Source organism: Schistocerca cancellata, chromosome 3 (assembly GCF_023864275.1).
Source record: "Schistocerca cancellata isolate TAMUIC-IGC-003103 chromosome 3, iqSchCanc2.1, whole genome shotgun sequence".
Classification (NCBI taxonomy): Eukaryota; Metazoa; Arthropoda; class Insecta; order Orthoptera; family Acrididae; genus Schistocerca; species Schistocerca cancellata.
In genome coordinates this window covers 791,589,885-791,604,266 of record NC_064628.1, presented here as the reverse complement: position 1 = coordinate 791,604,266, position 14,382 = coordinate 791,589,885, and the positions used below count along the sequence as shown (strand labels likewise).

Here is a 14,382-nt window from a genome sequence, read left to right as displayed (position 1 = left end):
ACACATGAATCGAACATTTGATATATATCTTGATTCGATCCTCTGCTTGTCATTTTGGTCTTCCATCGTGGTAGCTGCTTCGTATTTGTGGGCTTGCGCACTCGTATACTGCTCAGTGCGAATTAACACTTTCCGGAAAACTGTTACTAACAGTTTTTGTTTGTCTCCAAGAATGTCATGTCAGCGTTAAGTCACGAACTGTACACTTTCCGATTAAAATATGCTCTTGTCGGCCTATGTCAAGCAACAAAATGCCCCTCATAGATGTTATTGGCTCTGAGCACTATGGGACTTAACACCTTAGGTCATCAGTCGCCTAGAACTTAGAACTAATTAAACCTAACTAACCTAAGGACATCACACACATCCATGCCCGAGGCAGGATTCGAACCTGCGACCGTAGCGGTCGTGCGGTTCCAGACTGAAGCGCCTAGAACCGCTCGGCCACAGCGGCCGGCCACAGATGTTATTCAGGGAAGTATAGGGGCCTGTTGTGACAACAGCCGACGCGCTCGTGTATGTTCGCCAGCATCATAGCAGCTGACAGCATACGTTACGAGCGTCGCAGGTGCCTTCGAAGCATGTACTGCGGCTGCTGTCCGGGCACATGAGCGTGTTGGCTGTTGTTACTATAGGCCCCAGTACTTCGCTGAATAACATCTATGAAGGGCATTTTGTTGCTTGACACAAGCCGACAAGAGGATATTTTAATCGGAAATTTTATTGTTCGCCACTTAACATAGACATAATTGAAGATGGTCTTTTTATCAGTTGACGACCGTTTTTTATCATCTGAGATGGGCTGAAAACTTACCTAACTGAAATCTGGTTTCGCAGAACAGAGCGTATCAGGTTGTGGAAAGGGGCCGAGGCAATTTACTCTTAGTTATACAAGAACATACACACTTTATTCCTCGAACCAAGCCGGCCGGGGTGGCCGAACGGCTACAGCCTGGAACCGCACGACCTCTACGGTCACAGGTTCAAATCCTGCCTCTGGCATGGGTGTGTGTGATGTCCTTAGGTTACTTAGGTTTAAGTAGTTCTAAGTTCTAGGGGACTGTTGACCTCAGAAGTTAAGTCCCATAGTGTTCAGAGCCATTTGAACCTCGAACCAATGAACAGTTTTTTCTTTAAAACAACAAACATCAATTCACGGCTGAGTAAAATGAACATAATACGTCTTATGGCTTTTAAGGAAAAATTTAACTTTTTTTGGTACATTAATTAGTATAAAACAGTTTCTGATTGTTTGGTGGTTCTCAGTTTACTTGTAATAACTTATTACCATTTGCAGTACAAATTGACCAAATTTCATGTGTCTAACCCCATTAGTTTAACAAATAATGGTACCTGAAATTTTTAAGAGGTCCGAGCAGATGTAATTTTATGTAAGAGGTCCGAGCAGATGTAATGCAGATGTAGTTTTATGTAAGACGTCCGAGCAGATGTAATTTCGATGTATTGCTCATGCGCTGCCTGCGATATGCAAGGTATAAGAGAATCGTTGACCAGAGAGTAGTGTTGACTGAGTAGGAACTGTGTAGCTGTAGCAGTAAGTTGTCGCTAGTCTGGAGTCTGCTCTGGTCTGGTCTGGTGTATCGTGTTGGCTGGCCCGGTCGCGGTACAGCGATGCCGGAGCCTGAGTATTATTGTATAAGGTAAAAATCAGCCTCGCGCATATCTAGTAATGTTATCTGAACTCCCATGTAAATGTTTTAGAAATGTTTTAATCTTTGTCATATAAAGTAATTTCTAACAAGCATTCATTTCAATTTAAAGAATTTACTAATTTCTCCAATCCATGATCATTCCGACTGTTGCAAAAGAAAAATCAGTTGCTTCCTTTCATAAATGACCAATCTATCGGCCAGCATTACACAGAGCTGTGCCGGGAAAATTTATTGTAAGAGCAGATATATTCGACAATTTTACTGAGGTAAGCATTTTTCCTTTTTTTATTCAGAATGATCTTACAGGGCCATGACGCAGCACTGCTGTCGTCCAAAATTTACCAGGTTACTGAATCTATTTTTTATTACGAGGTTTAGGAATTTTTCTGTTTCGAGCTTACATTAGATGAGAAAAGAATTTTGTGGGTACGTTAAATGGCAAACAAATTTTATGTGGAGGTTATAAATCGGAATCTATTTTGTTCTGAGGATACACAAAAATTAGAATCATATTCATTATAATTATTTATTTTAATTTTGTGGGGAGGTTACAAAGTAAAAAAAAACTGTAATTTTGAGAAAAATCCGTTTAAAGTTCAATACTGCAATTCTAGTATAGTTATTGATGAGAATTACTTACCACTAATATTTTCCTAAACCATACTGAGCATCATCTGAATCATACTGATCTTCTTTTCTTCCCTATGTCCCTCTTCTTTCCTGTCTGGCTTCTTTTGTGCATTTTAAATTAGCAATGTCTGCTTTGCGGATTCTCTCTTCATCTGTTTGCACCAAGGATTTTGCAGTATTTTCACTAGATTTTATGCCCAATAATTCCAAAACATCCAGTTTTCTAATTACACCATCATTGAAGCATAAAATAGCATCATAAACACCAAATTTGAGGGTTGTCAGCTTTAGGTAACCGGTTCCAAATGACATACAACCATTAACGCCAGAAAACAATAACAAACACGATCGGAAAAACGAGTATCGATAGTATATACAGGGTAGGAAACATTGAAGCGATAAAACAATAGGAGCATGAAATAATATTGTATTGTATTGTATTGCATGTTAACCGGGGACCTAGAAACGACGGAGGGGCTCCATCCCCACCGCAGCCGCAGTGGTCCACAACCCCACGACGGCTACCGCAGTCCACTTCACCCCTCCGCCGCCCCACACCGAACCCAGGGTTATTGTGCGGTTCGGCCCCCGGTGGACCCCCCGGGGAATGTCTCACACCAGACGACTGTAACCCCTATGTTTACGTGGTAGAGTAATGGTGGTGTACGCGTACGTGGAGAACTAGTTTGCGCAGCAATCAAAATGGCTCTGTGCACTATGGGACTTAACATCGGTGGTCATCAGTCCCCTAGAACTTAGAACTACTTAAACCTAACTAACCTAAGGACATCCATGCCCGAAGCAGGATTCAAACCTGCGACCGTAGCGGTCACGCGGTTCCAGACTGAAGCGCCCAGAAGCGCACGGCCACATCGGCCGGCTGCGCAGCAATCGCCGACATAGTATAACTGAGGCGGAGTAAGGGGAACCAGCCCGCCGAGGAAGATGGAAAACCGCCTAAAAACCATCCACAGACTGGCAGGCTCATCGGACACACAAGTCCGCCGGGCGGATTCGTGCCGGCCGCGCGACCGCTGCGGTCGCAGGTTCGAATCCTGCCTCGGGCATGGATGTGTGCGATGTCCTTAGGTTAGTTAGGTTTAAGTAGTTATATGTACTAGGGGACTGATGACCTCAGAAGTTAAGTCCCATAGTGCTCAGAGCCATTTGAACCATTTTTTGATTCGTGCCGGGGACCAGGCGCTCCTTCCCGCCTGGAAAGCCGTGCGTTAGACCGCACGGCCAACCGGGCGGGCATGAAAAAAAAAAAAAATTCAAATGTGTGTGAAATCTTATGGGACTTAAGCGCTAAGGTCATCAGTCCCTAAGTTAACACACTACTTAACCTAAATTATCCTAAGGACAAACACACACACCCATGCCCGAGGGAGGACTCGAACCTCCGCCGGGACCAGCCGCACAGTCCATGACTGCAGCGCCCAGACCGCTCGGCTAATCCCGCGCGGCGCGGGCATGAAATAATATACAAGAAGTAAAAGAATACTGTGCGATATCTCTGCATGGCGCAAAAAGGAAGGCGTGGCATTCAAATGTCAGATTGTACAGAGAGTCAGGAAACTCATCATATCTCACGAAAAATTTGTCGTAGTTATATAAAACAAAACCTGTTTCAAGCAGGAAAGACCGGGCATTTCAAATAAGCTAAAATCTAAAAATCGAATTTTTGATGCTTACTTGCCTTTCTTCTCCCCTTAAGGGGGCGGTCAGCTAGTTAGTAGTGAAGAGAGGTTACCTGGAGACGAGCGCGCGCTCTGCCTCGTGCACGCGGTCGACGCCGACGGGCAGCGGCAGCACGGTGTGTCCGCTGACCTGTCCGCGCACCTGGTAGACGGTGCTCTGCAGCGAGTGCACGTGACGCTGGATGTCCTGGGCCACCACCTTGGGCCACGCGCGGCTGTTGCCCGGGTTCGACAGCAGCGGCACGAACACCTGCCCGGACACGCACAATCACTCTCCGAGCCCATCCACGTCTCACACAGTCTCCTTCGTCACAATTCTGGTGTACAGGAGGCCAGTAATTTACACCACGAATGATTCGGTAGCTCAGCTAAACGAGATGAAAGGAATCTGTGGAAGATACTTACCGGAAGAATGGAAGGATTAATAGGGATCTGCTACGGCATCTAGGTGTACTTAAGCTGTCGCCTGAACGAGCAGTAGAGGGGAAAAGTAGAAGGAAGAGAAAAAGGCTAGAATACGCAGAACAGATTTAGAGGTACTGCTGAGAAGGTATATGAAATGTGGTGATTACTTAAAATCAATGTAAGGGAAGTCGAATGGAATGCGTGGATTAGTTGGAACTTGAGAAAATTGAGTGCACCTGTAAAGGAAATTGCATACAAGATGCTAGTCGACGTGTGTCTCGGCACCCGTCAACTCCTTCGCCGTCTACATCTACATCTACATCCATACTCCGCAAGCCACCTGACGGTGTGTGGCGGAGGGTACCTTGAGTACCTCTATCGGTTCCCCTTCTATTCCAGTCTCGTATTGTTCGTGGAAAGAAGGATTGTCGGTATGCCTCTGTGTGGGCTCTAATCTCTCTGATTTTATCCTCATGGTCTCTTCGCGAGATATACGTAGGAGGGAGCAATATAGTGCTTGACTCTTCGGTGAAGGTATGTTCTCGAAACTTTGACAAAAGCCCGTACCGAGCTACTGAGCGTCTCTCCTGCAGAGTCTTCCACTGGAGTTTATCTATCATCTCCGTAACGCTTTCGCGATTACTGAATGATCCAGTAACGAAGCGCGCTGCTCTCCGTTGGATCTTCTCTATATCTTCTATCAACCCTATCTGGTACGGATCCCACGCTGCTGAGCAGTATTCAAGCAGTGGGCGAACAAGCGTACTGTAACCTACTTCCTTTGTTTTCGGATTGCATTTCCTTAGGATTCTTCCAATGAATCTCAGTCTGGCATCTGCTTTACCGACGATCAACATTATATGATTTATTTATTTCGAGTCAAAAACATTACAACAATATTTACAATATATACAATATAACAAATCAGGTCAAATCATAAAAGAACAAACTAAACGGTATTAGCCCAAAATTGTGCAACGGCAGCAGCATTGTCTGAAACATCAACAAGCTCTTGTGTGGAACATGATACAGGACATCTAGGACAGTTAATTAAATGTTTGGTTGTCTGTTCTTCTCCGCAGTCACACAAGGTGGAAGATTCCTTCATGAAGCCCCATTTAAACAGATTGTCCTTAGTTCGTCCGACGCCACTCCTGAGCCGATTTAGAGACTTCCACACTGTCCAGACTTGATTTCCACCAGGAGGAAGGGTCTCAGAAGGAGTCATCCAATCATTACTGTCAGATTTTGCTGTCCACTGAGATAGTCTGGCTGCTCCAGTCCGACCGGTGAGGGGTGTAGTAGTTCTCATGAAGCTCCTCCTAGATTTGAGTCTACTAATTGGTGGCTGGTATCCATGTAGCAGGTGATCGGTGTTATGATCTGCTTTATGTCTCTCAAGTTTGGCTGCGACTTCACGCCTTATGTCTGGAGGAGCAATACCTGCTAGTTTATGGAGTTTATCAATAGGTGTAGCTTTGAGGCATCCCGTTACTGTCCTGCAGGTTTCGTTCAGGGCCACATCAACCTGCTTTGCATGAGATGACTTGTACCATACAGGACATGCGTATTCAGCTGCGGAATAGCACAAGGCCAAGGCTGATGTTCTTAGTAGTTTGGGATCTGCACCCCAAACGCTGCCAGTGAGCTTCCGCAGGATGTTGTTACGAGCAGCAACTTTCTGCTTAGTGTTAGTGCAGTGTTTTCTGTAGGTCAACGTTCGATCTAAGGTGACACCCAGATATTTGGGGTAGAAACAATGTTCAAGCTCTTGATCTTCCCAAACCACTGTAAGTTTTCTATAGGCCTCTCGATTGCGTAGGTGGAAAGCACAAACTTGAGTTTTAGCATTGCAACATTATATGATCATTCCATTTTAAATCACTCCTAATGCGTACTCCCAGATAATTTATGGTATTCACTGCTTCCAGTTGCTGACCAGCTATTTTGTAGCTAAATGATAAAGGATCTATCTTTCTATGTATTCGCAGCACATTACACTTGTCTACATTGAGATTCAATTGCCATTCCCTGCACCATGCGTCAATTCGTTGCAGATCCTCCTGCATTTCAGTACAATTTTCCATTGTTACAACCTCTCGATACACCACAGCATCATCTGCAAAAAGCCTCAGTGAACTTCCGATGTCATCCACCAGGTCATTTATGTATATTGTGAATAGCAACGGTCCTATGACACTCCCCTGCGGCACACCTGAAATCACTCTTACTTCGGAGGACTTCTCTCCATTGAGAATGACATGCTGCGTCCTGTTATCTAGGAACTCCTCAATCCAATCACACAATTGGTCTGATAGTCCATATGCTCTTACTTTGTTAATTAAACGACTGTGGGGAACTGTATCGAACGCCTTGCGGAAGTCAAGAAACACGGCATCTACCTGTGAACCCGTGTCTATGGCCCTCTGAGTCTCGTGGACGAATAGTGCGAGCTGGATTTCACATGACCGTCTTTTTCGAAACCCATGCTGATTCCTACAGAGTAGATTTCTAGTCTCCAGAAAAGTCATTATACTCGAAAACAATACGTGAACCTCACGCCACTACACAAAACATTTGCAAAAGATCATATCATACCACTAATGAGACACGTGTTCTCAGCATTGGCTGCTTTCAAGACACACACAGCTGACGTCCGCGTATTGCAGGATCCTAGAGCACATTGTACACTCATATACACACATCAAAAAAACTTTTGCATCACCTCTGTTCCAAGCGTTCCGGAACCTGTACAGAAAATTGGAATACAGATCAACATAAACATCGTTTCTGCCCTTTTTATTGCTCATGAAAACCACACATTGCATGTTCTACCACTATACAGCGAGACCTTCAGAGGTGGTGGTCCAGAATGCGGTACACACTGGTACCTCTAATATCCAGTATACATCCTCTTGCAATGATGTACGCCTGTATTCGTCGTGGCATACTATCCACAAGTCCATCAAGACACTGTTGGTCCATATTGTCCCGCCCCATGCGTAGATCCCTCAGAGCGGTTGATGAGTCACGTCGTCCATGAACAGCCCTTTTCAATCTATCCCAGGCATGTTAGATAGGGTCCATGTCTGGAGAACATTCTGGCCACTCTAGTCGAGCCATGTCGTTATCCTGAAGGAAGTCATTCGCAAGATGTCCACGATGGGGGCGCGAATTGTCGTCCATGAAGTCGATTGCCTTGCCAATATGCTGTCGATATTGTTGCACTATTGGTCGGAGGATGGCATTCACGTATCGTACAGCCGTTACGGCGCCTTCTATGACCACAGCGGCGTACGTCGGCCCCACATAATGTGTGTTTGGTCATCAATCTACTGACTGGTTTGATGCGGCCCGCCACGAATCCCTTTCCTGTGCTAACCTCTTCATCTCAGAGTAGCACTTGCAACCTACGTCCTCAATTATTTGCTTCACGTATTCCAATCTCTGTCTTCCTCTTGTTGCCCTCTACAGCTCCCTCTAGTACCATGGAATTCATTCCCTCGTGTCTTAGCAGATGTCCTATCATCCTGTCCCTTCTCCTTATCAGTGTTTTCCACATATTCCTTTCCTCTCCGATTCTGCGTAGAACCTCCTCATTCCTTACCTTATCAGTCCACCTAATTTTCAACATTCGTCTATAGCACCACATCTCAAATGCTTCGATTCTCTTCTGTTCCGGTTTTCGCACAGTCCATGTTTCACTACCATACAATGCTGTACTCCAGACGTACATCCTCAGGAATTTCTTCCTCAAATTAAGGCCGGTATTTGATATTAGTAGACTTCTCTTGGCCAGAAATGCCTTTTTTGCCATAGCGAGTCTGCTTTTGATGTCCTCCTTGCTCCGTCCGTCATTGGTTATTTTACTGCCTAGGTAGCAGAATTCCTTAACTTCATTGACTTCGTGACCATCAATCCTGATTTTACGTTTCTCGCTGTTCTCATTTCTACTACTTCTCATTACCTTCGTCTTTCTCCGATTTACTCTCAAACCATACAGTGTACCCATTAGGCTGTTCATTCCGTTCAGTAGATCATTTAATTCTTCTTCACTTTCAGTCAGGATAGCAATGTCATCAGCGAATAGTATCATTGATATCCTTTCACCTTGTATTTTAATTCCACTCCTGAACCTTTCTTTTATTTCCATCATTGCTTCCTCGAAGTACAGATTGAAGAGTAGGGGCGAAAGGCTACAGCCTTGTCTTACACCCTTCTTAATACGAGCACTTCGTTCTTGATCGTCAACTCTTATTATTCCCTCTTGGTTGTTGTAAATATTGTATATGACCCGTCTCTCCCTATAGCTTACCCCTACTTTTTGCAGAATCTCGAACAGCTTGCACCATTTTATATTGTCGAACGCTTTTTCCAGGTCGACAAATCCTATGAAAGTGTCTTGATTTTTCTTTAGCCTTGCTTCCATTATTAGCCGTAACGTCAGAATTGCATCTCTCGTCCCTTTACTTTTCCTAAAGCCAAACTGATCGTCACCTAGCGCATTCTCAATTTTCTTTTCCATTCTTCTGTATATTATTCTTGTAAGCAGCTTCGATGCATGAGCTGTTAAGCTGATTGTGCGATAATTCTCGCACTTGTCAGCCCTTGCCCTCTTCGGAATTGTGTGGATGATGCTTTTCCGAAAGTCAGATGGTATATCGCCAGACTCATATATTCTACACACCAACGTGAATAGTCGTTTTGTTGCCACTTCCCCCAATGATTTTAGAAATTCTTATGGAATGTTATCTATCCCTTCTGCCTTATTTGACCGTAAGTCCTCCAAAGCCCTTTTAAATTCCGATTCTAATACTGGATCCCCTATCTCTTCTAAAGACTCCTGTTTCTTCTTCTATCACATCAGACAAATCTTCACCTTCTTAGAGGCTTTCAATGTATTCTTTCCACCTATCTGCTCTCTCCTCTGCATTTAACAATGGAATTCCCGTTGCACTCTTAATGTTACCACCATTGCTTCTAATGTCACCAAAGATTGTTTTGACTTTGCTGTATGCTGAGTCTGTCCTTCCGACAATCATATCTTTTTCGATGTCTTCACATTTTTCCTGCAGCCATTTCGTCTTAGCTTCCCTGCACGTCCTATTTATTTCATTCCTCAGCGACTTGTATTTCTGTATTCCTGATTTTCCCGGAACATGTTTGTACTTCCTTCTTTCATCAATCAACTGAAGTATTTCTTCTGTTACCCATGGTTTCTTCGCAGCTACCTTCTTTGTACCTATGTTTTCCTTCCCAACTTTTGTGATGGCCCTTTTTAGAGATGTCCATTCCTCTTCAACCGTACTGCCTACTGCGCTATTCCTTATTGCTGTATCTATAGCGTTAGAGAACTTCAAACGTATCTCGTCATTCCTTAATACTTCCGTATCCCACTTCTTTGCGTATTGATTCTTCCTGACTAATGTCTTGAACTTCAGCCTACTCTTCATCACTACTATATTGTGATATGAGTCTATATCTGCTCCTGGGTACGCCTTACAATCCAGTATCTGATTTCGGAATCTCTGTCTGTCCATGATGTAATCTAATTGAAATCTTCCCGTATCTCCCGGCCTTTTCCAAGTATGCCTCCTCCTCTTGTGATTCTAGAACAGGGTATTCGCTATTACTAGCTGAAACTTGTTACAGAACTCAATTAGTCTTTCTCCTCTTTCATTCCTTGTCTCAAGCCCATATTCTCCTGTAACCTTTTCTTCTACTCCTTCCCCTACAACTGCATTCCAGTCGCCCATGACTATTCGTCCCCCTTTACATACTGCATTACCCTTTCAATATCCTCATACACTTTTTCTATCTGTTCATCTTCAGCTTGCGACGTCGGCATGTATACCTGAACTATCGTTGTCGGTGTTGGTCTGCTGTCGATTCTGATTAGAACCACCCGATCACTGAACTGTTCACAGTAACACCCCTCTGCCCTACCTTCTTATTCATAACGAATCCTACACCTGTTATACCATTTTCTGCTGTTGTTGTTATTACCCGATACTCATCTGACCAGAAATCCTTGTCTTCCTTCCACTTCACTTCACTGATCCCTACTATATCTAGATTGAGCCTTTGCATTTCCCTTTTCAGATTTTCTAGTTTCCCTACCACGTTCAAGCTTCTGACATTCCACGCCCCGACTCGTAGAACGTTATCCTTTCGTTGATTATTCAATATTTTTCTCATGGTAACCTCCCCCTTGGCAGTCCCCTCCCGGAGATCGGAATGGGGGACTATTCCGGAATATTTTGCCAATGGAGAGGTCATCATGACACTTCTTCAATTACAGGGCGCATGTCCTGTGGATACACGTTACGTGTCTTTAATGCAGTGGTTTCCATTGCCTTCTGCATCCTCATGTCGTTGATCATTGCTGATTCTTCCGCCTTTAGGGGCAATTTCCCACCCCTAGGACAAGAGAGTGCCCTGAACCTCTATCCGCTCCTCCGCCCTCTTTGACAAGGCCGTTGGCAGAATGAGGCTGACTTCTTATGCCGGAAGTCTTGGGCCGCCCCACATAATAACACCCGAAAACCGCAGGGAACCTCCACCTTGCTGCACTCGCTGGACGCTGTGTTTAAGGCGTTCAACCTGACCGGATTGCCTCCAGACGCATCCCCAACGATTATCTGGTTGAAGGCATATGCGACACTCACCGGTGAAGAGAACATGATGCCAATCTTCAGCGGTACATTCGGCATGTTGTTGGGCTCATCTGTACTGCGCTGCACGGTGTCTTGGTTGCAAAGATGGACCTCACCATCGACGTCGGCAGTGAAGTTGCGCATCTTGCAGCCTATTGCGCACAGTTTGATTCATAACACTACGTCCTGTAGCAGCACGAAAAGCATTATTCAACATGGTGGCGTTGCTGTCAGGGTTCCTCCGAGCCATAATCCGTAGGTAACGGTCATCCACTGCAGTAGTAGCCCTTGGACGGCCTGAGCGAGGCATGTCATCGACATTTTCTGTCTCTCTCTGTTGTGTACATAGTTCCGCGTAGTCAGCGCGTACACAACTTTCCCACTAGAGCGCGCCCCGCTAAGCACAACAGCGCAGGCGCAGCGCTCGTCCGTCTCCGCACTACGAAATGGTGCTGTCATAAGGACGGACCAAATTCTGCTTCCGCTGATCCGCGTATTAATATGTAACGCAGCCAATGAGTGCTGCTGACGTAGAACCTTTTCTCCTCGCGGATCACACTCGCGCAGTGATACCTAAACGTGCGAAGTATTATAACGAGTGTACAGACCTCCGATTAGTTAGTCTGCATTAGTCTGCAGTCCAGTTTCAGTCTGCGCCTAATAAGATTATCATATTCCTGTACATAGCCATGAAGAGAAATGTATAGACACTTTGTCAAGTATCAGAGATATGTGAGAATAAGATTAACGTACCAAGACCAAAGAAACTTCAGATTGTCAATTGTAAATAGCACCCAGAGCCAAGTTAAGTTATTTCTATGCTTTTTATTATTTTAATAAATGTGTGTGAAAATTAATCAAGTTCTGTTTAAGTTGGTCACCGTCAATCTGCTACTCTAAGCGTGCAAGTGGCATTTCTATCGTCTGACCTAACGGCAGAAGATAAACACGCCACGATAAGACCATGAGACATATTGCTGACACTCGCCTACTTCGTTAGAGCGACAAGTGAAACAATCTGATGGCGTGTTTACCGAAGGTTTTACGGTACGCACACCACACTCTCTATCTCTTCCATGTCCGAACAACGTCGCTTTGGTTCACTCCGAGACGCCTGGACACTTCCCTTGTTGGGAGTCCTTCCTGGCACAAAGTAAGAATGCGGACGCGACTCAACCGTGGTATTGACCGTCTAGGCATGGTTGAACTACAGACAACACGAGCCGTGTACCTCCTTCCTGGTGGAATGACTGGAACCGATCGGCTGTCGGACCCCCTCCGTCTAATAGGTGCTACTTATGCATGGTTGTTTACATCTTTGGGCGGGTTTAGTGACATCTCCGAACAGTCAAAGGGACTGTATCGTGGTACAATATCCACAGTCAACGTCTATCTTCAGGAGTTCTGAGATCCGGGGTGATGAAAACTTTTTTTTGATGTGTGTATTATTACGTTCCTGGAGATAAGCAAGTTTCTCTTAAAGTGTCAGTACACATTAAAAAAAACCATTCGTGTGAAACACAGCTTTCTCATTCGTACATGACATCTGCAAACAGTACATACAGATGAACACGATGTTTCCGTCATTCGTAGATTTCAGCGAGGCATTCGACACTGTACGACTAACCAAGATATGGGCATACGGGGCATCTTCGCAACTATGTGACTGGCGTGAGGAATACGTGACTAGTAGAATCCACTACGCTATACTGGACGTTGACTGTTCCACAGAAACGAAAGGAAACGTGAAAAGACCTCTAATGTCGTCAATAAACGTACAAAATTGGTCGGACAATATCAGCAGGACTATTAGACTGATGACTGACTCTGTAGTTGTCTAGAGGGAAGCATTCTCGTTGGACGACTGTAAGGAACTCCAGAGAGACTTGGGGAAAATTTCCACTTGGTGCAGTGAATACCAACTCTCTCTAACCATCTGAGAAACAGAGGTTTCTGCTTCAGACCACCATTTTATCAATTTCTTCTTTTTTTTTTTTTTTTGAAGCACCAGTGCCTTTAGCATGAAACCATTGATGTTGTTGCAAGATAGAGAAATCTAGTGGTACACTGAGGTACAGGATTTCTGTGAATGTAGTGCATTGTAGCAGTCACAACGTTCAAAGCAACATTCGACGCTGACATTGTGGTACTTGATTGTAGCGGTTTCCGACATGCTGTTTTTTTTTTTTATAGCGACCATACGGAGATCATTGACAGTGAAAGTAAGTACATCTAAAGCTATTGCAACGTAAATTTGAGATTATATTACTGCTTTTTTGAGTTGTTTCGAAATACAAAAACTGGGGCAGTATGTAGTTTTGAAATTTCAAACAAAATGCTTCAAATGGCTCGAAGCACTATGGGACATAACATCTGAGGCCATTAGTCACCTAGACTTAGAACTACTTAAACCTAACTAACCTAACACACATCCATGCCCGAGGCAGGATTCGAGCGGCCGGCTTTTGAAATAAAATTTACTAAATGTTTGTTCCCATTTTTTGGTTGTTATTTGGGACCATAATTTACTTTAGGCATTACATGTTCATGGAATTTTTGAGATGTCTACGAAAAATACGAATTTGCGTTCAAATATATCACACAAAACGATGAGTGATTGAAAACTGTATGTCTCAGTGGTCCTGAAGTGAAACCACCTCCCTAAAATAATTAATTGCTTCCTTTTTGCTAATCTCTTCTTGATTTATTGCTTAATATGATAACAAATGTTTATTTTTTGAAACATTTTAAAAATTATATTTGTTTTCTTATTACTAGGACTCAAAAGGTTAAATGTGAATAAATCTAAGGCAACGCCCGTAAGAAAGAGCAAGAACCACGCGGTATCTGATTACAAGATCAGTGGTGAAAATTTCGAGTACACCAGATCGTGTAAGTATTTTAGGGGTAATATTAAGAAACGATATGACATGTGACGATCACGAAAAACAGTGTCAGAAATGACGATTGGAAGTGTTCTAGAAAAGTGCCTTGCGTCTGTAAACGAAATCGCACACGAGACGCTAGTGCGACCACTTCTAGAGTGCTGTTCCACCGTTTGGAATCATTATCAGGTAGCCATGACAGCGGACATCAAACAAATTCAGAGCGTGCTACTAAGATCGTAACGTTCCAGATGTGCGGGCCGCGTGCTGGCCGATTTCCAGCCTGTCTCGGCTATACCCAATTCTTCTCGGAATTATCCGGTGCAGCGCGACATTGCATTCAGTATTGCAATGTGGCATGTTTCGGTTTTCACAAATCTCTTCAGTTCTGCAGCATCGTGGTGTCTACGCTGTTCACCCTTCGCTGTTTGGT

The 14,382-nt window shown here is 44.2% G+C and overlaps 1 protein-coding gene across 1 annotated transcript in view; it reads right to left on the bottom strand.

Annotated features, from left to right (window-relative positions):
• Positions 1 to 14,382, bottom strand: part of LOC126176568 (dynein beta chain, ciliary) — a 790,269-nt gene that overhangs the window by 726,810 nt on the left and 49,077 nt on the right. The window contains exon 4 of the mRNA XM_049923728.1: positions 4,057 to 4,253. Coding sequence (XP_049779685.1) covers positions 4,057 to 4,253 — 197 coding nt within the window. The remainder of the gene's footprint in view (positions 1 to 4,056; positions 4,254 to 14,382) is intronic.